Below are 25,530 nucleotides of genomic sequence, written 5' to 3'. Positions count from 1 at the left end.
ACCTCAAACTCTTAGGCTCAAGCAATTCTCTTGCCTCAGCCTCCCAAGTAGCTGGGACTACAGGTGCCTCCAAAAACGCCCGGCTGTTTTTTGGTTGTAGTTGTCATTGTTGTTTGGCAGGCCCGGGTTGGATTCAAACCTACCAGCTCTAGTGTATGTGGCTGACACCCTAGACCAGAGGTCCTCAAACTGCAGCCTGTGGGCCACATGAGGCAGTGTGATTGTATTTGTTCCCGTTTTGTTTTTTTACTTCAAAATAAGATATGTGCAGTGTGCATAGGAATTTGTTCATAGTTTGTTTTTTTTTAAACTATAGTCCAGCCCTCCAACAGTCTGAGGGACAATGAACTGGCCCCCTGTTTAAAAATTTTGAGGATGCCTACCCTAGATGCTGAGCTACAGGCGCCAAACCATTATAATTTGTTTTTATTGATACATTTATCTCTTACAGAAATGTGATTGTGTGTCTGGTTTTTGCATATGTGAATATTGCTTCCACGAATATGCATATACATGTATTTGTTTGAGTATTTTCAGTTTTCTGGGATATAAAACCTAGGCGTGGAATTGTGGTGTTAAATTGGGATTTTATGTATAATTTTTTAAGGAAATGCCAAACTTTTTTCCCATAGCTGCTGAGCCATTTTACGTTCCCGCCAGTGATGTATTCAGGTTCAGGTTTTTCCATATCCTTACCAACACTTGTTATTCTCTCTCTATTTCTCTCCTTTCTTCAATTATAGCCAACTAAGGGCATATAAAGTGGGTTTTGATTTTCATTTCTGTAATGACTGATGTTGAGCATACTTTCATATGCTTATTGGCCATTTGTATATATTCTTTGGAGAAATGTCTGTCCTTGACTACTTTGTTGTTGTTGTTGAGACAGAGTTCCACCCTATGCCCTGAAGAGACTGCAATGGTCATAGCTCACCACAACCTCAGACTCAGGCTGTGGGCATCGCGTTGCCTCAAGGCCTCTGGAAGCCACTGGGATTACAGGGGCTTGCTGAGGGGTTTTTCATTTTTTTAGGAGTTGGGGTCTCCCTCTTGCTCAGGCAAGTCTTGAACTCTTGAACTCAAGCAGTTCTCCCTCCTCACCCTCCCACAGTACTGGGATTACAGGTGTGAGCCACTGCACCTGGCTGTCCTTGCCTACTTTTAAAATTGCGTTGTCTTTTGGTTATTGAATTTTTGGAATTCATTATAGATACTAAACCCTTATCGGACATATGATTTGCAAATATATTTTGCCAATTCTTTATATTGACTTTTCACTTTCCTTGTAGTATCCTTTGGCTGCAGAAAAGTTTTCAAGTTAAATGAAATCCAGTTCATATTTTTTTGTTTGATGCTCATGATTTTGTTTTCTTTCTTTTTTTTTTTTTTTTTGGTAGAGACAGAGTCTCACTGTACCGCCCTCGGGTAGAGTGCTGTGGCGTCACACGGCTCACAGCAACCTCTAACTCTTGGGCTTACGCGATTCTCTTGCCTCAGCCTCCCGAGCAGCTGGGACTACAGGCGCCCGCCACAACGCCCAGCTATTTTTCTGTTGCAGTTTGGCCGGGGCTGGGTCCGAACCCACCACCCTTGGCATATGGGGCCGGCGCCCTACTCACTGAGCCACAGGTGCCGCCCCATGATTTTGTTCTCACATCTAAAAATTCATTGTCAAATCTTTGATCTGTTTTAGTTAAGTTTCATACATGGCGTGAGGTAAGAGCAGTTTTATTTTCTTTGTAGAGATTCACCATTTATTGAAGAAACTGTTCTTTCTTCAGTGAGAGGACTTGAAATCCCGGTCAGAATCAATTGGCTGTAGATGTATGAGATTATTTCTGGATTCCCAATTCTATTTATTTGATCAAAATGTCTGTCATTAAGCCAGTGCTAAATTGTTGACTATATACTATATAGTAAATTTTGAAATTGGGAAGTCTGAGTCTTCCAACTTTGTTCTTTTTCAAAATTATTTGGAGGCTAGGCGCCTGTGGCTTAAGCGGCTAAGGCACCAGCCACATACACCTGAACTGGCAGGTTCAAATCTAGCCCAGGCTCACCAAAACAACAATGATGGCTGCAACCAAAAAATAGCTGGGTGCTGTGGCGGGCACCCGTGATCCCAGCTACTTGGGAGGTGGAGGCAGGAGACTCGCTTGAGCCCAGGAGTTGGAGGTTGCTGTGAGCTGTGATTCCACAGCACTCTACCCAGGGCGACAGCTTGAGGCTCTGTCTCCAAAAAAAGAAAAAAAAAACAACTTATTTTGACTGCCTCCCTTAAATTTTCATTAAATTATAGAGTCATATTTTTCTGTTTGAGCAAAAGAGGAAGTTAGAATTTAGATAGACATTGTGTTGAATCTATAGATCAAATTGGAGATTAACACTATCTTACTGTAAGTCTTCACATTTATTTATATCTTTTGAAATTTCTTTGAGCATTGTTTTGTAGTTCTCAGTGTACAGGTCTTTAACATCCTTGGTTAGATTTATCCTTTCTGGTATATAGAAATAAAACTGATAAAATGTTCATTGCATATCCTATAACTATACTGAATTTGCTTATTAACTCTACTAGCTTTCTTTTAGTTTCTTCGGGATTTTCTATATATAGAACCATCTCTTCTGTGAATAGAGATAAGATGATTTTACTTCTCCCAACTCAATTCCTTTGGGTAGAAACTTCCAAAATGATGTTTAAATAGCAGCTCAGATGCTTCCTTGTCTTTTTTTTTTTTTTTTTTTTTTTTTTTGAGACAGAGTCTCAGGCTGTTCCCTTGGGTAGAGTGCCATGGTGTCATAGCTCACAGCAATCTCCAACTCTTGGGCTCAAGCCATCCTTTTTGTTTGTTTGTTTTTAATTCAGAGTCTCACTTTATCACCCTCGGTAGAGTGCCATGGTGTCATAGCTCACAGCAACCTCAAAACTCTTGGGCTCAAGGGATTCTCTTGTCTCAGCCTCCTTAGTAACTAGGACTACAGGTGCCTGCCACAACACCTGGCTATTTTTTCTGTTGTTGTTTTTTGTTTAGCAGGCCTGGGCTGGGTTGTAACCCACCAGTCCCAGAGCATGTGGCCAGCGCCTTAACCACTGAGCTACAGGCGCTCCTCAAGCAATCCTCTTGCTTCAGTTTTTTTCTATTTGAGTAGAGACAAGGTCTCATTTTTTGCTCAAGCTGTTCTCAAATTCATGAGCTCGATCAATCCACCCACCTCGGCCTCCCAGAGTGCTAGAATTACAGGCGTGAGCCACCACACTCAGGTCCTTGTCTTCTTTTTGATCTTAGGAGGACAGCTTTCAGTCTTTCACTATTGAATATGATGTTTGTTAGCTTTGGGTTTTTCACAAATGTCCTTTGTCATTTGAAGGGACAAATGAAAGATAGTTCCCTTTTGATAGTTCCCTTTTATTCAAAGCATATTGAACTCTGAACCAAGTAACTTACTCATTGCCTTGGCTGTTCATTACTGGGGTAGGTAGAATAATTGTCCCCCAAAATGTCCATATTCTAATCCCTGGAACCTGTGGCAATGTTAGATTGTATGGCAAAGGGGAATTAAGGTGACTAATCAGCTAACCTTAAAATAGGGAGATTATTCTGGATTATCTGGATAGATAATCACCAGGGTCCTTAAAAGTGTAAGAGAGAATTAAAGGAGATGTGACCTTTGAAAAAATGTTTTTTTCAACCTTTTTTTTAAATCTCAGGGCACACTTGAACATATAGTTAAACTTCCATAGCACATTTAAATTATGTTGATTAAAAAAAAGTAAAAATAAAAGAATATACTTTCTGTGCTTTTTCAGTTTCTCTCAAAAATAAATTTTTTTTTTTTTTTTTGGTAGAGACAGAGTGTCTCACTTTATCGCCCTCGGTAGAGTGCCATGGCATCACACAGCTCACAGCAACCTCCAACTCCTGAGCTGAAGCGATTCTCTTGCCTCAGCCTCCCGAGTAGGTAGGACTACAGGCACCCACCACAACGCCCAGCTATTTTTTGGTTTGCAGTTCAGCCGGGGCTGGGTTTGAACCCGCCACCCTCGGTATATGGGGCCGGCGCCTTACTGACTGAGCCACAGGCGCTGCCCAAAATAATTTAATTAATGGTCTTGAAAAATTTTCATGGCGCACCAGTTGAAAATCACTGCCTTAGAAGAATGGCTGAGAAAGCTGGGCGCAGTGGCTCACACCTGTAATCTCAGCACTCTGGGAGGCTGAGGCAGGTGGATCACCTGCACTCATGAGGTTGAGACCAGCCTGAGATAGTATGAGACCCCATCTCTAAAGATAGGAAGGCATTGTGGCAGGTGCCAGTATCCCAGCTACTTGGGAGGCTGAGGCAAGAGAATTGCTTGAGCCCAAAAGTCTGAGGTTGCTGTGAGCTGTGACTCCTCAACACTCTGCTGGGGTCAAGTAAGACTCTGTCTCAAAAAGAAGAAGAAACGCTGAGAGAAAATAGAAAAGATTGCTTTGAAGATAGAGAAAGGAAGCCCAGGGAAAAGTTTGCCCTATCGTAGCATGAAAGGGCAAGGAATGGGACTCTTCTTTCTTTCTTTTTTCTCTCTTTTGAGACAGTGTCTCACTCTGTGACGCTTAATAGAGTGCTGTAGCGTCACAGCTCACAGCAACCTCAAACTCTTGGGCTTAAGTGATTCTCTCTTGCCTCAGCCTCCCAAGTAGCTGGGACTACAGGTGCCTGCCACAATACCCAGCTTTTTTTTTTTTTTTTTGCAGTTTTTGGCCTGGACTGGGTTTAAACCCGCCACCTCCGGTATATGAGGCCTGTGCCCTACTCCTTTGAGCCACAGGTGCCACCCCCAGCTATTTTTTTTTTTTTGGAGACAGAGCCTCAAGCTGTCACCCTGGGTAGAGTGTTGTGGTATCACAGCTCACAGCAACCTCCACCTCCTGGGCTCAAGTGATTCTCACTCTGTCATGCTTAATAGAATGCTGTGGCATCATAGCTCACAGCAACCTCAAACTCTTGGGCTTAAGCGATTCTCTTGCCTCTGCCTCCCAAGTAGCTGGGACTACTGGCACCCACCATAACGCTTGGCTATTTTTTTTGGTTGTAGCTGTCATTGTTGTTTGGCAGGCCTGGGTTGGATTCGAACCCGCCAGCTCATGTGTATGTAGCTGGCGCCTTAGCCGCTTGAGCCACAGGCACCAAGCCTATTTTTTTTTTTTTTTTTTTTGCAGTTTTTGGCCAGGGCTAAGTTAGAACCTGCCGCCTTTGGCATATGGGGCTGGCGCCCTACTCTTTTGAGCCACAGGCACTGCCCCTATTTTTTTTTTTTTTTTAATTGCAGTTGTTTCGCTGTTGTTTTAGCTGGCCTGGGCCAGGTTTGAACCCACCACCTTCAGTGCATGTGGCTGGCACCGTAACCACTGTGATACGAGCGCCAAGCCAGGAATGGGATTTTTCTTAGTCTTAAGCAAGGTATGCAGTGCTGTCAACATAATACTTTTAGTCCTTTGAGAGACATGACAGACGTTGACTTAAGTAATAAATTTGTTTTGCTTTATACCACTACATTTGTGGTAATCTATTATAATAGCAATTGAAAACAAATACAAGTACCCAGGAATTTTTTTATTCTAGCATTTCTGGTACTGGTTTATTTCTCCAGAAAGATTCATGTCTAAATTTTACATTGGTTGTTAAAATTGTACTCATTATTACAAGCCCATCTCAATGCTTCCTCAATCATGAAGACTTTCCTTTTACTTCTACTTTATCTCGAATGTATTGTCTGCCCAAATACATTCTTTTTTCTATGCCTTTTTACCTTACTTTTCTGTCATATTAAACGATAATACAGAAGTTTAGCAAGTTTATTTTATTAAAATTGTATTCCTTTAAAAATGTTTCTTGTTAAATAAGGTTTATTTTCCCCATTGCATGTTTTTGTTAGGCTTATCAAAGGTTAAATGATATGTGGCTGGGTTCATCAATGGATTCTCTATCCTATTCCATAGATCTATGTCTCTGTTTTTGTGCTAATACCATGTTGTTTTGATCACTTTAGCCTTGTAATGTAACCTAAAGTCTGGCAACGTGATGCCTCCAGAATTGTTTTTATTTCTAAAAATGGTATTTGCTTTTTGGGTTTTTTTCTGGTTCCATATGAGTCGAAGAGTCTTTTTTCAAGATATTTAAAGTATGACATTGGTGCTTTGATGGGGATTGCATTAAATCTATAGATTTCTTTGGGTAGTATGGACATTTTAACAGTGTTGATTCTTCCCAGCATGAGCATGGTATGTTCTTCCATTTGTTGACATCTTCTGCTATTTCCTTTCTCAAAATTGATTCTCGTTGGATACAAGATTTAAATTTAAGACATGAAACAATAAAAATTACAGAATAGAGTGTGGGGAAAACACTTGAAGATATTGGCTCGGGAAAAAACTTTATGAGGAAGACCCCCTAGCAATTGCAGCAACACCAAAAATAAACAACTGGGACTTGTTTGAGCTAAAAAGCTTTTGTACAGCTAAGAGTACCACAAACAAAGCAAACAGCCCTCAGAATAGGAAAAGATTTTTGCATGTTATGAATCTGACAAAGGCCTGATAACTAGAATCTGCAGAGAACTCAATTTAAACAAAAAGAAAAGTGCAGGCTTGGCGCCTGTGGCTCAAGCTGCTAGTGCCAGCCACATACACCTGAGCTGGCGGGTTTGAATCCAGCCCGGGCCTGCCAAACAACAATGACGGCTGCAACCAAAAAATAGCCAGGCATTGTGGCGGGTGCCTGTAGTCCCAGCTACTTGGGAGGCTGAGGCAGGAGAATCACTTGAGCCCAGGAATTAGAGGTTGCTATGAGTTGATGCCATGGCATTCTACCCAGGGCTACAGCTTGACGCTCTGTCTCAAAAAAGAAAAGGGCAAATGATTCTCTCTGTAAGTGGACAAATGATTTGAACAGAAACTTCTCTGAGGATGACAGACAAAAAGCTAACAAACATATGAAAAAATGTTCATCGTCTTTAATTGTCTGAGAAATGCCAATCAAAACCACTCTAAGATATCACCTAACCCCATCAAGATTAGCCCTCCTCACGAAGTCCCCAAACACCAGATGCTGGCGTGGATTTGAAGAGAAGGGAACCATTCTACACCACTGGTGGGATTGCAAACTAATACAGCCCTTCGGGAGAGAAGGATAAAGAATCCTCAAAGATCTAAATGTAGACTTTCCATTTGACACTGCAATCCCATTACTAGGTATCTACCCAGAAGAATAAATCATTTTACCACAAAAACATTTGCACTAGAATGTTTATTGTGGCTCAATTCATAATTGCCAAGTCATGAAAGCAACTTAAGTGCCCATCAACCCATGAATGGATCGACAAAATGTGGTATATGTATACCATGGAATATTATGCAGCCATTAAAAAGATGGAGAGTTTACAACTTTTACATTTACCTGGATGGAGTTGAAATACCTTTTTCTTAGTAAAGTGTCACAAGAATAGAAAGATGAATATCCAGTGTACTCCATGCTAATATGAAATCAATATATAAACAATTACATGTTCCAAAGAACAATTAAACACAATTATTGTCCAGAAGGAGGGAGGGCATAAGGTGGGATCTCACCTAATGTGCACATTGTGAGGATGTTTAACATGCCCACTGGGGGAGGGACTCTTCCACAAATGGAACTTTACCCTGGAAGTGAGAACAGTGTAACCTAAATATTGTACCTTCATATTAGAATAAAGTTTAAAATAACAAAAAAGAACATCTTAAAGAAATTTTTTCTTTTTTCTTTTTTTTCCCCCCCAGCAGAGCCTCAAGGTGTTGCCCTGGGTAGAGTGCTGTGGCATCACAGCTCACAGCAACCTCTAACTCCTGGGCTCAAGTGATTCTCCTGCCTTTTCCTCCCAAGTAGCTGGGACTACAGGCGCCTGCCACAACACCTATTTTTTGGTTGCAGCTGTCATTGTTTGGCGGCCTGAGCTGGATTTGAACCCGCCAGCTCAGGTGTATATGGCTGGTGCCTTAGTGGGCTTGAGCCACAGGTGCCGAGCCAAAAAATATTTCTTACTAATTGTTATCTTGTCAATGGCTATTTACATAAATGTACATTTACATGCACATATTTGTGTGTGTCTAAATTTGTGTTATATATATATATATATGTAAGATTTTTACATTTTATTTAGTTATACCTCCAGGTTTTTGTTTTGTTTTTTTGAGAGTCTCACTATGTTGCCCTCTGTAGAGTGTGTGGCATCACAGCTCATAGCAACCTCCAACTCTTGGGCTTAAGTGATTCTCTTGCCTCAGCCTTCCAAGTAGCTGGGACTACAGGCACCCACCACAACACCTGGCTATTTTTTTGTTGCAGTTGTTTAGCTGACCTGGGCTGGGTTTGAACCTGCCAGCCTTGGTGTATGTGGCTGATGCTACTGTGCTGCGGGTGCGGAGCCTACCTCCAGGTTTTTTTGTTTTGTTTTGTTTTGTTTTAAACTTGTTTATTGGTTATCAGTTTTTACTTATTTTTGTTTTTGTTTTTGGCCAGGGCTGGGTTTGAACCCACCACCTCTGATATATGGGGCCAGCGCCCTATTCCTTGAGCCACAGGTGCCGCTCACCCAGGTTTTTTAAATCTATAACTCTTACCATCTGTTTTAGACTCAATCTCAAGAAATAAGTTACTGTTTTACTCACCTTGTCTTTGCTGTTGAATAGCATTCACATTGCATACGGTTGGCAATCTTATGTGTTTGAATTAATCCAAGAGTGTGTGTGTGTGTGTGTGTGTGTGTGTGTGTGTATTCCCTCTCCCCTCTCTTTTCTGGTTTTTTGAGACAGAGTCTCAATCTGTTACCCTGGGTGGAGTGCTGTGGCGTCATAGCTGTCATAGTTCACAGCAACCTCAAATCCTTGGGCTCAAGTGATCCTCTTGGCTCAGTCTCCCAAGTAGCTGGGTTTACAGGTGCTCGCCACAATGCCTGGCTATTTTTAGAGATGGAGTTCTCACTCTTGTTCACGCTGGTCTCGAACTCCTGAGCGCAGGTGATCCACCTGTCTCTGCCTCCCAGAGTACTAGGATTGCAGGCAAGAGCCACCTCGCTCAGCCCTTAATCCAAGTGTATTTGTGAATCAGGTTCTTTAAGTTCATGAAGCAAAACGTATTAACCATAGTAACATAACAACCACAGTGGTGAGTTAATCTAACTATATGCTTTAGGCCATTGGTTCTCAACCTTCCTAATGCCGTGACCCTTTAATACAGTTCCTCATGTTGTGGTGAACCCCAACCATAAAATTATTTTCATTGCTACTTCATAATTGTAATTTTGCTACTGCTATGAATGTAATGTAAATATCTGATATGCAGAATGTATTTAGGCAGCCCCTGTGAAAGGGTCATTTGACCCACAGGTTGAGAACTGCTGCTGTAGGTTGATGCAGTGGCTTACGCCTGTAATCCTAGCACTTTGGAAGGCCAAGGCAGGTGGATTGCTTGAGCTAACTATATACTTTAGGAAGTTACAGTTAAGTGGTTATGAGGCATATTTTTCGTTTATGAAAGACATAGTTGTGATACTTGTGATTGATATCAAAGGTAACTGTAGCATCTCTCTGGGCAGATTCCTTTTTTTTTTTTTTGAGTCAGAATCTCAAGCTGTCGCCCTGGGTAGAGTACCATGGCATCATAGCTCACAGCAACCTCCTCAACTCTTGGGCTCAAGTGATCCTCTTGTCTCAGTTTTTCTATTTTAATAGAGACTAGGTCTTGCTTTTGCTCAGGCTGGCTGAAACCCTTGAGCTATACACTCTTTGGCCTCCCAGAGTGCTAGGATTATAGGCATGAGCCACTGTGCCCAGCCTCTTTGGGCAGATTTTAAGCAAGGTCAGATTTTATCTTTTTTATGTACTTTAGGTTCTCAAGATTCAAGATTCTCTTGAATCTTAATTTATCATGCTTGCCAAATTCTTTTTTACGTTAAGTATATTTTAGAAAGATTGTACTATAGGGACATTGTTTCTTTACTCACTAAGAAAAATATCTTGGAGATTTGTCAAAATGAATATCTGTAATATTAAGAAATGTTGCCTGTAGTCCCAGCTACTCGGGAGGCTGAGGCAAGAGAATCACTTAAGCCCAGGAGTTGGAGGTTGCTGTGAGCTGTGTGATGCCATGGCACTCTACCGAGGGCCATAAAGTGAGACTCTGTCTCTACAAAAAAAAAAAAAAAGAAAAAAAAAGAAATGTTGGCCAGGTGTGGCACACACCCGTAATCCTAGCATTACTTGAGGATCACTTGAGTTCAGGAGTTCAAGACCAGCCTCAGCAACAGCAAAACCCCATGTCTAGGAAAAATAACTTGGGCCTCGTGGCTCACACCTGTACTCCCACTACTTAGGAGGCTGAGGCAGGAGGGTTGTTTGTCTCCATGAGTTTGAAGCTGCTGTGAGCTAGGTTGAGACCATGGCACTCTAGCCTGGGCAACAGAGCAAAGAATCTGTCTCAAAAAAAATTAATTCTTGGGCACTACCTGTGGCTCAGTGAGTAGGGTGCCAGCCCCATATACCGAGGGTGGCAGATGCCTGTAGTCCCAGCTACTCGGGAGGCTGAGGCAAGAGAATCGCCTAAGCCCAAGAGCTGGAGGTTGCTGTGAGCTGTGACGTCACGGCACTCTACTGAGGGAGATAAAGTGAGACTCTGTCTCTTAAAAAAAAAAAAAAATTGTTTCTTAACTTTGGTTTTGATCATGAAGAAAAAGTAGTATTGTTTTTTCCCTCAAGGAAAAGAAGGTTTCAGAGAATGAAGGGAACTTCAAGAGAACTGATATCCCCTTTTCTATATTGTTTTTTGAGTATTTACTAAATATGATGTTTTTTGTCTCATAGAATGGAGATGTTTGCATTTCGATTCTTCATCCACCTGTAGATGACCCGCAGAGTGGAGAACTGCCCTCTGAAAGGTGGAATCCTACTCAAAACGTGAGGTAAGGTATGATATAAGGAAAAATCTTGATTTGGGGATGAATCTTAGAGTTTCCTTATTTTCTTTGCCCCTAGTTAACTAAGTTATATATCGTGTTTTAAACTATACGTAAGAACCCTTCCAGTGTTTAGTTTTGTCTTTAGCTAGAGCTTTAATAAGTATGAAGACATCAGTATTTACTGAGTAGTAATGTATATGATTCTCATTTCCCTATGTTCTGTTGGAAGAAAGAAAGTTTCAAGTCTGAATTTTTCTTTCTTGTTTTTTTTTTTTGTGGTTTTTGGCCGGGGCTGGGTTTGAACCCGCCACCTCCGGCATATGGGACCAACGCCCTACTCCTTGAGCCACAGGCGCAACCTTGAATTTTTCTTTCTTTTTTGGCGACAGTCTTACTTTCTTGTCTCCTTTAGAGTACTATGGCATCATAGCTCCCAGCAACCTCAAACTCTTGGGCTCAAGTGATTCTCTTGCCTCAGCCTCTCAAGTAGCTGGGACTACAGGCGCCGGCCACAATGCTCAGATGGGTCTCACTTTTGCTCAGGCTGGTCTTGAACCCGTGAGCTCAGGCGATCCGCCTGTCTCTGCCTCCCACAGTCTGGGATCATGCCCGGCCCCACAAGTCTAAATTTTTCCTCTGATAATCGTCTTAAGTTTCAATCTGCTTCTTTGGATCCAATACTTTCTGTGTTTGTTGGTTGCTTCCTTTTTTTTTTTTTGAAACAAGAGACTCAAGCTGTCGCCCTCAGTAAAGTGCGATGGTATCACAGCTCACAGCAACCTCCAACTTCTAGGCTCAGGCGATGCCCCTGCCTTTGCCTCCCAAGTAGCTGGGACTACAGGCATGTGCCACAACGCTCGGCTATTTTTTGGTTGCAGCTGTCATTGTTCTTTCGTGGGCCCAGGCTGGATTTGAACCCGCCAGCTCAGGTGTATGTGCCTGGCACCTTAGCTGCTTGAGTCACAGGCGCCGAGCCTGTTGGTTGCTTCCTTATGTTAGGATTCTTATTTTTCTTGCAGAAAAATTTTAGTCTTTACAAACTTAAAAGTAACATTTTTTTTTTTTTTTAAGATAATGTTTTGTTGTCACCAAGCCAGAGTGCAAGTAGGGTCCATCATAGTTCAGTAGAATCTCAGATTCCTGGGCTCAACCTCTTGAGTTGCTGGGATTTACACAACTGGTTAATTTTTATTCTGTTTTTTTTTCCTTTTTTTTTGAGATGGAGTCTCATTTTGTCACCTTCCCTAGAATGCTGTGGTGTCAGGGCTCATAGCTACCTCAAACTCTTAGGGTGAAGTGATTCTCTTGCCTCAGACTGGTCCAATTCCTGGATTTAAGTGATCCTCCCTTTTTGGCCTCCCGGAGTGGTAGGATTACAGGCGTGAGTCACTGTGCCCAGCCTTAAAATTGAATTTTAAAAAATAAGCTTAGAGTTTTCTTTATCTGCTGATTTTTCTTTGTCTTATATGTGTGTGTGAATGTTTCTTCTGATGACTTAGAAAACTTACATGCTGTGATTTCCTTTATTCATCTGTTGACTTGTAATGCTGATTTATTTAGGTAAATTGATATTTGTTTGGGCTCGTTGCCCGTTACACAGTGGTTATGGGGCCAGCCACTTACATGGAGGCTATTAGGTTCGAACCCAGCCAGGGCCAGCTAAACAACAATGATGACAATCTGAACAAAACTAGCCAGGCATTGTGGCGGGTGCCTATAGTCCCAGCTGCTTGGGAGACTGAGGCAAGAGCTTGCTTACACCCAAGATTTTGAAATTGCTGTGAGCTGTGATGCCATGGCACTCTACTGAGGGATATATATAATATATATATATATATATATATATATAACAAATGCATATGTGTATATATATATATGTATATGTGTGTGTATATATATATTTGTTTGTTTAGAGTAGTAGTTTGTAACTGGGGGGAATGGTCAATATCCCATAAAAGTTAAAACCTATTTATACTATTGCATGTTTTTTTTAAGTGTAGTTTTTAAAAAAAATAGTGTTTTGATTTACATTTGAATTTCCATTTTACTACCTTCACTGAATATATTCTAATATTCTGTATTTAAATTTTTTGTGCTTGGTAACCTTATACTATTTATCCTATAATACATTAAGCAAATACTAAGAGATCTGGCAAGTGCTGTGCATCTGTGTACTCCTAGCACTCTGGGAGGCTGAGGCAAGAGGATTGCTTGAGCTCAGGAGTTTGAGACCAGCCTGAGCAAGAGCCAGAACCCATCTCTGCTAAAAATGGAGAAATTAGCCAGGTATTATTGTGGGCACCTATAGTTCTGAGTCCCCTATACTTGGGAGACTGGAGCAGGAGGATTGCTTGAACCTAGGAGTTTAAGGTTACTATGAGGCAATAGAGCGAGACTCTGACTCTCCCTATCCCTCCAAAAAAGGACTAAGAAATCTTTATATTTGATGATGGAATAATTGGTGGATACAGTGTGTGTTGCTTCAGTGGTATATGTGTTGGAGGCCTTGACTTCATCACAGTGCAGTATGTCGATGTAGCAAAATTGTGCTTATACCTCATGAATTATATTCAGATAAAAAATAAATGGTATAAAGTATTTTTCCAGGGAAACAAAACTAAATTCTTGTAATTTTTGCTGAGTTATTTGGCAAAAATGCTGTAGTGATCTATTCTCAAAATTTTTTAAAAACCAACTTTGTTGAGATAATTCACATACCACGTCACCCATTTGAAATCTGTAATTCAGTGGATTTTATATTTGTAATTTTGTATACTGTAATTTTATATTTGTAGATTTGTATACTCTTACAGAGCTGTACAACCATTATCATGCTCAATTTTAGAACATTTTCTTTTTTTTTTTTTTTTTTTGGCCAGGGCTGGGTTTGAACCCACCACCTCCGGCATATGGGACCGGCACCCTACTCCTTGAGTCACAGGTGCCACCCTAGAACATTTTCATTACCCTGCCAAAAGAAACTCACATATACCATTTAGCAGTTTTTGCTTTTCTTTCTTTTTTTCTTTTTTTTTGTGTTTTGGAGAAAAGAGTTTGACTTTGTTGCCCTCAGTAGAGTGCTGTGGGCACTCATAGCTCCCAGCAACCTGAAACTCTTGGGTTCAGGTGATTCTCTTGCCTCAACCTCCTGAGTACCTGGGACTGTAAGTGCCCCCCACAAACCCAGCTATTTTTTAGAGATGGGTTCTGGCTCTGGCTCAGGCTGGTCTCCAACCTGGGAGCTCAGGCAATCTACCTGCCTTGGCCTCTCAGAGTGCTAGGATTACAGGTGTGAACCACCGCACCTGGCCTGCACTTTTCATTTTTGTTCTTTCTTTTTTGTTATTTTATTGTTTGGGATTCATTGAGGGTACAAAGAATTAGGTTACACTGATAGCATTTGTTAGGTAAAGTCCTTGTTATAATTATGTCCTGCTCCTAAGGTGTGCCATACACTATAACCCCTCCCATCCACCTCCCTCCTCCTCTCTCCCCACTCCACATTCCCCTACTCCCCACCTTGTATTAGATTATCTACTGCCTTCCTATTAGAATTGAGTACATTGGATTCTTCTCCATTCTTGTGATACTGTACTGAGAAGACCAACTCAATCCAGGTTAATACGAAAGATGTAAAGTCTCCATCTTTTTTAGTGGCTGAATAGTATTCCATGGTATACACATACCACAGCTTGTTAATCCATTCCTAGGTTGGTGGGCATTTAGTCTGTTCCACATCTTGGCGATTATAAGCTTTTTTTTTTGCAGTTTTTGGCTGGGGCTGGGTTTGAACCCACCACTTCCAGCATATGGGGCTGGCACCCTACCCCTTTGAGCCACAGGTGCGGTATCTTGGCGATTATAAATTAAGCTGTGGTAGACAGTCTAGGGCACATGTCCTTATGATAAAATGATTTTTTTCTTTTGAGTAGATGCCTAGTAATGGGATTGCAGGATCAAATGGGAGGTCTAATTTGAGTTCATTGAGGATTCTCCATACTTCCTTCCAAAACAGTTGTATTAGTATACAGTCCCACCAGCGGTGTAAAAGTTTCCCTTCTCTCCCTATCCATGCCACTCTTCACATCTGCAGCTTTGAGACTTTGTGATGTGGGCCATTCTCACTGGGGTTAGTTGATATTTCTTTTTTTTTTTTTTTGAGACAGAGCCTCAAGCTGTCACCCTGGGTAGAATGCTGTGCCATCACAGCTCACAGCAACCTCCAACTCCTGGGCTCAAGCGATTCTCCTGCCTCTGCTTCCCAAGTAGCTGGGACTACAGGTACCCGCCACAATGCCTGCTATTTTTTGGTTGCAGCTGTCATTGTTGTTTGGCAGGCCTGGGCTGGATTCGAACCCGTCAGCTCAGTTGTTTGTGGCTGACGCCTTAGCTGCTTGAGCCACAGGTGCCGAACCATCTCCCGAGATTTTGATTTGCATTTCTCTGATGATCGGGATGATGAGCATTTTTTCAAATGTTTGTTAGCCATTCGTCTGTCTTCATTATAGAAGGTTCTGTTCATATCTCTTGCCCAGTGGTCGATGGGAATGTTTATTCTTTCTTTATGATGAAACACTAAGGGCTCGGGGCCTGTAGCTCAGCGCCTAGGGCACCAGCCACATACATTGGGGCTGACGGGTTCAAACCTGGCCTGGGCCTTCTAAACAACAATGACATTACAACAGCAGCAGCAACAAAAAATAGCTGTGGCTCGGCACTCGTAGCTCGGCACCCTCAGTGCATGTGGCGCCACCACATGCACCAAGGGTGACGGGTTTGAACCTGACCGGGGCCAATAAACAGCAATGACAACTGCAACAAAAAAATAGATGGGCGTTGTGGCAGGCTCCTGTAGTCCCAGGTACTTGAGAAACTAAGGCAAGAGAATGGCTTAAGCCCAAGAGTTTGAGGTTGCTGTGAGCTGTGACGCCATGGCACTCTACCGAGGGTGACGTAGTGACACTCAAAAAGAAATAAATGAATAAAAAATAAAAAAAGGACAGGCAAGATGGCACATGCCTATAATCCTATCGCTCTGGGAGGCCGAGGCAGGTGGATTGCCAGAGCTCACGAGTTTGAGACCAGCCTGAACCAGAGTAAGACCTAGTCTGTAAAAAAATAGCAGGTGCCTGTAGTCCCAGCTACTTGGGAGGCTGAGATGAGAGAATTGCTTGAGCCCAAGAGTTTGAGGTTGCTGTGAGTTGAGACACAATGGCATTCTACCAGGGTGACAAAGTGAGACTCTATCTCAAAAAAATAAAATAAAGAAAAAATTATGTGAGAATCTGGTATAAAAAATAAGATGTAAAAGAAATGCTAAAAACAATATTTAGATAAATATATTTTACTGGGACCTCAAAGAACACATTAAATATGATACTGAGCTTTCAGAAATAAGCTAGAATTAGGGTTCATTAACTATAAGATTAATAAAATCTGTTAATATTAAAAATGAGAAAACGTTAATATAATGCAGACAGAATGTAGTCAAATTTAAATTCTTTTAAATAGATTGAGCTCATGAACGAGAACCCATGTCTAAAATCTCAAAACTGCTTTAATGCCATTCAGAGAAATAATGGAAAATAATACCATATTCCTCAATCATTTTTATTCATAAGACCATACCAGACTTAATATCAGATTTGAGAAATCTGGAGCATGATAAAGCAAAATCCTGGTACACACATGATGTTGCTTAATATGTGAACAGACCAATTCATGATTCAGACAAAGGTAAAGGAAATGAAGTTTAGGATTTTATTAGTGAGTCCAGAAATCAACAATATATTGATAAATGCCTAACCCCAGGCTGTAGAACACAAAGTACTACATAAAATGAACCAAAATGTGAGTTGCAAAAACTGAACATTAATTAAAAAAAAAAAAAACAAGGGGGCACCATTAAAATATTTGTGGTTTGCTTGGCTGTAATTTTCAAAGTAGTTAATTGAGGACAAAGTGTTATGCAGAAATGATAGTTTGGTTTACTGAGGCTTGCTTTAAGTGGCCTTGATATTTAAAACTCTTCCTACTACCTACCATTTATTCTCCTTGGCTACATTTTCCTGGCATCTCATCTTCCTGCATGCTGGTTTATTTGTTTCTCCCGCCATATCACCTCATGGTATGAGTTATTTAAGAATGTAAAGATTAAACTAGTAGATTTGTCACATTTAATATAATGCACTGACTGATTTGACTTGCTAAGTAAACTGAAATGAAGTTTTTGTTTGTTTTTTTTTTTTTTTGGTTTTTGGCCAGGACTGGGTTTGAACCCGCCACCTCCGGCATATGGGACCGGCGCCCTACTCCTTGAGCCACAGGCGCGGCCCTGAAATGAAGTTTTAACTGCCTACTATCCAGTGTCTCTACTAAAAATAAAAACTGGCTCAGTGCCTGTAGCACAGTGGTTACAGTGCTGGCCACATGCACCGAGGCTGGCAAGTTTGATGGCCCAGGCCGCTAAACAACAGTGACAACTGCAACAAAAAAATAGCCAGGTGTTGTGTCAGGCACCTGTAGTTCCAGCTACTTGGGAGGCTGAGGCAAGAGAACCACTTAAGCCCAAGAGTTTGAGGTTGCTGTGAGCTGTGACGCTACGGCACTCCATGAGGGCAACATAGACTGTCTTGAAAAAAATAAATAAATACCCAGCAAACCATTGTTGTTTATTTAACTGTAACCTATATAACTGTAACCTTTTTTTGAGTCTTCTTTTTTAAATTAATACAATTTTTTTCCCCCCTCTGTCTCCGTCAGGTACAGCAACCTCCAGCTCCTGGGCTAGGGTGATTCTCTTGCCTCAGCCTCCCAAGTACCTGGGACTACAGGTGCCCGGCTATTTTTGTTGCAGTTGCCACTGCTGTTTTAGCTGGCCGGGACCAGGTTCAAACCCATCACCCTCGGTATATGGGGCTGGCGCCCTACCCACTGAGCCACAGGCGCTGCCCAAGGGTACAATTTTTATGTAACCTAAATATATATTTTTTTAAATATCATTACTATATTTTATTTTATTTTTTTGCAGTTTTTGGCCAGGACCAGGTTTGAACCCGCCACCTCTAGCATATGGGGCCGGTGCCCTACCCCTTTGAGCCACAGGCGCCGCCCTGTATGTAACCTATTTATCAATAAAAATAAAGACATTTTTTTCCCTTAAATAAATAAATAATCCTAGCATACTGGGAGGCCAAGGAGAGTGGATTGTCAGCTCACAGGTTTGAGACTTGCCTGAGCAAGAGCGAGACTCTGTCTCTAAAAACAGTTGGGCTTTGTGGCAGGTACCTTTAGTCCCAGCTACATGGGAGGCTGAGACAAGAGAATGGTTTGAGCCCAAGAGTTTGAGGTTGTTCTGAGCAAGGGTGACCAGCTAAGACTCTGTCTCCAAAAAAAGACAAAGACTGTGTTTTAACTCCCTCCAGGTTAATACTGAAGATATAAGTCACCATCTTTTTATGGCTGAATAGTATTCCATGATATACATATAGCACAGCTTGTTAATCCATTCCTGAGTTAATGGGCATTTAGGTTATTTTCACATCTTGGCGATTATAAATTGAGCTGCAATAAACAATGTAGTGCAAATGTCTTTATGATAAAAGGATTTTTTTCTCTTGGGTGTATGTAATTTCTTTTGTTTGTTTTTTGAGACAGAGTCCCACTTGGTCACCCTTGGTAGAATGCCATGGCATCTTAGCTCATAGCAACCTCAAACTCTTGGGTTCAAGTGATCCTCTTGCCTCAGCCTCCCAAGTAGCTGGGGCTACAGGTTGCCTGCCATAGTACCCAGCTGCATTTTAGAGATGGGTTCTCACTCTGGCTCAGGCTAGTCTTGAACCTGTGTGGTCAGGCAATCCACTTGCATCGGCCTTCCAAGTGTTAGGATTATAGGCGTGAGCCACTGCACCTGGCTTTCACTTTTTTCTTTTTTTCTTCTTTTTTTTTGAGACAGAGTTTCACTATGTCACCCTCAGTAGAGTGCCGTGGTGTCACAGCAATCTCTAACTCTTGGGCTTAAGTGATTCTCCTGCCTTAGCCTCCCAAGTAGCTGGAACTATAGGCGCCCACCACAACACCTGCCTGTTTTTTTTGTTGTTGTTGTTGCAGTTGCCACTGTTGTTTAGCAGGCTCCCATGCGGTTTAAACCTGCCTGCCTCCGTGTATGTGGCCGGCCCCCCAACCACTGAGCTACAGGCACCGAGCCTAATATTTTTTTCTTAGTAACTAACTAGAAATCAGGATAGTCCTAGTTTTTGCTGTAGTAGGTGAAAAACTTCCTAGGTAACTATGGTATGTTAAATTTTTAAAAATGAAGACAGTAAAGTTTTATTAGTAGTGTAACCAAGGATAATACCTATCTCAGTAGGTTCTTGGAAAAGTTAAATGAATAATGCCCGTAAGGGCACTAAAATAGTGCGTATGACCTAGTTGAATTGTGTTACTGCTGTTTTCTTTTCTTTTCTTTTTTTGGAGACAGAGCCTTCAAACTATTGCCCTGGGTAGAGTACTGTGGAGTCACAGCTCACAGCAACCTCCAACTGCTGGGCTTACGCGATTCTCTTGCCTCAGCCTCCCAAGTAGCTGAGACTACAGGCGCCTGTCACAATGCCCCGCTATTTTTTGGTTGTAGTTGTCACTGTTTGGCAGGCCTGGGCTAGATTCGAACCCACCAGCTCTGGTGTATATGACTGGCACCTTAGCCGCTTGACCTACAGGTACCGAGCCACTGCTGTTATTTTTCAAGAAAAAAAAATTTTTTTTGAGACAGCGTCTCAAGCTGTTGCCCTGGGTAGAGTGCCATGGCATCATAGCTTACAACAACCTCCAACTCTTGGGCTCAAGTGGTCCTCTTGTCTCAGTTTTTCTATTTTTAGTAGAGATGGGGTCTCGCTTTTTTGCTTAGGCTGGTCTTGAGCTTGTGAGATCAAGTAATCCATCTGCTTCAGCCTCCCAGAGTGCTAGGATTACAGGTGTGAGCCATCACACCTGGCCTGGAGTTTTTGGGTTTTGGGGGAGTCAAATATGAATCAATCATTTGTTTTGAACAAAGAAATCTAATTTTTATTTTTTAATTTTATTTGTTTATTTTTTTCCAGACAGAGTCTCACTCAGTCACCCTGGAGTTGAGTGTCAAGGCATCATAGCTGACAGAAGCCTCAAACTCTTGGGCTCAAGCAATTCTCTTGCCTTAGCCTCCCCAGTAGCTGGGACTATAGGCGCCCGCCACTACCCTCAGCTATTTTCTTTTCTTTTTTTTTTTTTTTTTTGTAGAGATAAGAGTTTCACTTTATTGCCCTCGGTAGAGTACCGTGGCGTCACACAGCTCATAGCAACCTCCAACTCCTGGGCCTAGGCGATTCTCCTGCCTCAGCCTCCTGAGTAGCTGGGACTATAGGCGCCTGCCACAATGCCTGGCTATTTTTTTTGTTGCAGTTTGGCCGGAGCCGGGTTTGAACCCACCACCCTCGGTATATGGGGCCAGCGCCCTGCTCACTGAGCCACAGGTGCCGCCCTTCTTTCTTTTTTTTGAGAGTCTGGGTCTTGCTCTAATTCAGGCTGGTCTCTAACTTGTGAGCCTGGGCAGTTCACCCACCTGGGCCTCCCAGACTGCTAGGATTACAGGTGTGAGCCACCATGCCTAGCCTCAAATCTAATTTTTAGTTTCTGATATTTATTTAATTTAGCTACAGGGAGATGTAATTGCTAGTTGCCTGTAACAAAACCAGTTTTTGTTTGTTTTTGGAGACAGAGTCCCACTCTGTTGCCCTAGCGTAGAGTACAGTGGTGTCACAGCTGACAGCAATCTCAAATTCCTGTGCTCAAGAGATCCTCTTCTCTTAGCCTCCCAAATAGCGAGTAGCTGGGGCTACAGGCACCCGCTACTTTTGGTATTTTCAGTAGAAATCGTGTCTCGCACTTGGTTAGTCTGCTCTTGAACTCCTGAGCTAAAGCAATTCTCAGCTCCCCAGAGAGCTGGGATTACAGGTGTGAGCCACCACTCCAAGCCCTTTGATTCTTTATCTTTTAGCTCTATGTAATAGTTGGATAGTCTTTCAATGTGTTGATCTTTTGGTGTTTCTAAGGGCATTAGTGTGTTTTGTGTATGCGAAACCTATGTACCTGAAACACTTAGTGGTGCTCAGAACTCAGGAAAGCATTACCTAAGGAATAGATGTGGAATACTTTCCCTTATTCCTTTTTGTTTCTGTGTTATTTGTTGTGAGGCAAGAGAGTTCTTAGGTAGTAATTTTCTCACAGGTCAGTATGGCACTGAAATAAGTAGCAAGATCACAAGATGTAGTGAAGATGGCAACCTTTCTTACTATGCTCCTTTGCTGCTAAATTCTGTAGGGTCAGCCACTGTTAAGGGTTCCGAGTTTCATACCTAGTTTATAAATGGCTGTGGCAAAACATCAGTAGAAGTGGCATTAGGGTTCTGCTCATCTGTTGTGAAGACTTCAGTGCTCCATGGCACTGGTATCTAATTAAGGGGCCATATTCACTTGTGTTTGTATGACTTCTTCATGGACACCTGTATTCCATTGTTTAGTACCTCAGTGGATATATTGATAAAATAAAGTTGTTTAGGGAGGGATTTTGTGACCTGAAGAAGAGTAAGGAACTCAGGGAAACTTTAAAGGCCTTGATTCAATCTGTATCATAAGATCTCATTACTAGTGAGAGTTAGCCAAAGAGAAAAGCAAGAAAAAGGTGCTAGAATTGTAGTGATCCAGATAATGAGCCAACTGGTAGACTTTAGTAGTTTGCTACTTCTTAGGGAAAGCCAGCATATTTTTGTTAGAAGATCCATAAGCCTCCTTCTATTGCCAGAGGACCAGGATTAAGTTCGTGGAGCTAGGGTTGACGACTGTTCCTTACAGACTTGGCAACTTTGAAGAAGTAGGTATTTGTTAGCAAAAGAGTAGAGTACGAAAGGTAGGAAGCTGCCACGTTTTTGATTAGAAGTTCACAACACCATGCCTCTTTGTGGCGGAATAAACAAGATGTATCCTGATCTATGCACTGTCCAGAACCCAGTGGGAGCTTTTGGCAGGGGTTGTGAAGAGGAGTATTCATAACTTTCCCTGAGGTACCATCCCCAGAAGTACCTGTCATACCTTTCCCATCCCTGCTGTAGGCTCTGGGATGCGAAACTGAAGATTTGTTTCATGTTGAAAGATCAATACATAGTGGTTTCTTTGCCACTGTGAAAAAATATAATAGGGAACCGAATTGATAAACCTAATCCAAAGAGGCCATTATTTAGTATTAAGGGTCTCTTCCCAGCAGTAGGGGAGGATATTTTCCTATCTAATCTTTCCATAATCCACTGAAAGGGCAAAGAGCCAAGGACACTATCATTAGCAATGGGTAGCAGTATAGGCAAGATCCAGAGAATACCTATGGCCCTGCTATTCCTAGAGCTCTTTTTTTTGGAGCCAGAGTCTCACTTTGTCATCCTTGGTATAGGGCTGTGACGTTACAGTTTACAATAACCTCAAACTCCCGGACTCAAGCGATTCTCTTGCCTCAGCCTCCCAAGTACCTGAGATTATAGGCACCGGCCACAACGCCCAGCTATTTTTAATTTCAGCTTGCTTGTTCATTATTCTTCGTTTGAAATACTTTTTTTGTTTGTTTGTTTCTTTTCTTTTTTTTTTTTTAATGTTCTTCCTTTGGCGATTCTCTTTCCTGTTGCCTCCCCAGAAGCTGGGATTACAGATGCCCACCACAACATCTGGCTGTTTTCGATGTTAGTAGAGATGGGGTCTTACTCTGGCTCACTACTGCTCATATTGGTCTCGAACCTCTGAGCTGAGGCAGTCCACCCACCTGGGCCTCCCACAGTGCTGGGACTACAGTCTTGAGCCACCACGCCCGGCCGCCCAGCTATTTTTAGAGATGAGATTTTGCTCTGGCTCAGATTGGTCTTGAACCTGTAAGCTCAGGTAATCTACCCACTGAGGCCTCCCAGAGTGCTATGATTACAGGCATGAGCCACTGTGCCCAGCCTCCGTAGGGCGAGTGCTATGGCATCACAGCTCACAGCAACCTCAAACTCTTGGGCTTAAGCGATTCTCTTGCCTCAACCTCCCAAGTAGCTGGGACTATAGTTGCCCACCACAGTGCCCAGCTATTTTTTGTTGCAGTTGTCATTGTTGTTTAGTTGGCCTGGGCTGGGTTTGAACCCACTAGCCTTGGTATATGTGGCTGGTGCCATAACCACTATGCTATGGGCACCAAGCCTTCCCTCATTCTTTTTTTTTTCAATTTTTAATTTTATTAAAGTACAAAGTTAACAAGTTTTGCATTTTTTACATAGGAAACGACTAGTCAATTTCATTAACATTCAAAAAACATATAAATCCATAATGAGTTTTGTGACTAAAGGGGAAAAATAACTATTTTAACAAGTTAGCAAAATTCTAACCATATCAGAGACGGTTACAAATTCCAAACAGTAGATTTACCACACATCTATCCCTCATTCTTACCCCAAACTCTTTGTGTAGTTAGTTTATGTCTGTTCCTTGTTGTAATGCCTGTTAAACACATAAAAATCACTGGATTGGGATAGACCAGACCTGTTCCTCAAAGCCCAGAGTAGAAATGGGCAGTGGAGTTATTCTTTATAGGAAGTAAAATTCTGAGGATGGCCTCTCAGCATCTGTTGTGCTAGTTCAGGAAACTTGTCCAAGTTTAAAGTTACATGGACAGAAGAATAATGAAGAGGTTGTTGGTTTTCCTGATGCTTTCTCCTAGGTTCATGACCTGCAGAAAACTGATCCTGTTAGAGGGCTTGCTTGATCTTATCATTGGGGTATATTAATTTGATAATTAATAATTTTTTTTTTTTTTTTTTTTTGAGACAGAGTCTCAAGCTGTCGCCCTGGGTAGAGTGTCGTGGCATCACAGCTCACAGCAACTTCAAACTCCTGGGCTTAAGCAATTCTTTTGCCTCAGCCTCCCAAGTAGCTGGGAACACAGATGCCCGCCACAACGCCCAGCATTTTTTTGGCTGTAGTTGTCATTGTTGTTTGGCAGGCCCGGGCTGGATTTGAACCTGCCGGCTCTGTTGTATGTGGCTGGCACCCTAGCCACTGAGCTATAGGTGGTGAGCCAATTTGATAGTTTCTTATTAGGTCTTCCCTTCACTTGTAGTTAAATGTCCCTATATTCTGTATTGTATTCTGGGAAAATACAATAAATTAAATATCCCTATATTCTGTATTGTATTCTGAGAAAATACAATAAATTAATTTGGATTTTAAATACATACTGACAGTAACAGCAAAAACAAAGAGAAAATGACAACCAGAAAACAAGGGAACAGTTGGAATAGTTTGGTTGTTTTGTTTTGAGACAGAGTCTAACTCTGTTGCCCAGACTAGAGTGCCATGGCGTCAGCCTAGCTCACAGCAACCTCAAAGTCCTGTGTTCAAGTAATCTTCCTGCCTCAGCCTCCCAAGTAACTAGGACTATAGATGTCCAGCTAATTTTTTCTATCTTTAGTAAAGATGGGTTCTCACTCTTGCTTAGTCTGGTCTCAAACTCCTGAGCTCAAGGTTTCTTCCCACCTTGGCCTCCCAGAGTGGAACATTTCTTATATTGAAATTGTTTTATATGTTCTATTCTAGCAGTGTTGTCTCAGCAGCTTAGTTTTTCCCTTTTCATAAAAATAGGATTTATAATACTTGCAGAATTATTTACCATGGTACAGGTTATAATGCCTACGACATTATTTTTGTAGAAGTAATAGACAATTTATGTATGAGCTGGGTTTGGTAGTCCGTGCCTGTAATCCTAGCACTTTGGGAGGCCAAGGTAGGTGGATTGCTTGAGTTCAGGAGTTCTCGCCCTTTGGTGAGCAAGGGTGAGACCCCCAACTCTACTAGAAATAGATAAACTAGCTAGGCATTGTGCTGGGCACCTGTAGTCCCAGCTATTTAGGAGGCTGAGGCAAGAGGATCATTTGAGTCCAAGAGCTTGAGGTTGCTGTGAGCTATGATGCCACAGCACTCTACCCAGGGTAACACAGTGAGACTCTGTCTCCAAAAAAAAAAAGAACTATGTATGACATTGCTTCCTGATCTTTTCTAGTTATAGAGTTAGAGAAAACGATAATGATGATACAATCATGCATCACATAATTACAGGGATACCTTCTGTCATTAGGCAGTTTTGTTGCGCAAACATCATAGAATGTACTTATGTAAACCTAGATGGTATTAGTCTACTACACACCTAGGCTATATGGTATAGCCTGTTGCTGCTAGACTACAAAGCTGTACAGGATGTTACTGTACTGAATACTACAGGCAATTGTAACACAAGGTTAGGTATTTATGTATCTAAACATAGAGACAGTACAGTACTGTGATCCTGTGCAACTGGCATCATAATCTATCAACTCAAATGTTTTTATGGGGCATATGGCTATTTGTAGATCATAGTAACCTAAGATGGGCCTTTGGTTAGAAGTTAAAACTGTTCTGGGGGTTCAGGCTATCCCAGTTCCCACCCATCCAGCTGCCTGAAAATACCAATAATTTACC

General features: G+C 41.9%; 1 protein-coding gene across 2 annotated transcripts in view; it reads left to right on the top strand.

Moving 5' to 3' along the window:
- Nucleotides 1-25,530, top strand: part of UBE2R2 (ubiquitin conjugating enzyme E2 R2) — a 115,055-nt gene that overhangs the window by 82,890 nt on the left and 6,635 nt on the right. For both annotated transcript variants that reach the window (XM_053570580.1, XM_053570571.1), the window contains exon 3: nucleotides 10,878-10,975. In XM_053570580.1, coding sequence (XP_053426555.1) covers nucleotides 10,878-10,975 — 98 coding nt within the window. The remainder of the gene's footprint in view (nucleotides 1-10,877; nucleotides 10,976-25,530) is intronic.

This window comes from Nycticebus coucang, chromosome 2, assembly GCF_027406575.1.
Source record: "Nycticebus coucang isolate mNycCou1 chromosome 2, mNycCou1.pri, whole genome shotgun sequence".
Lineage (NCBI taxonomy): Eukaryota > Metazoa > Chordata > Mammalia > Primates > Lorisidae > Nycticebus > Nycticebus coucang.
This window is presented reverse-complemented; position numbering and strand designations above follow the sequence as displayed.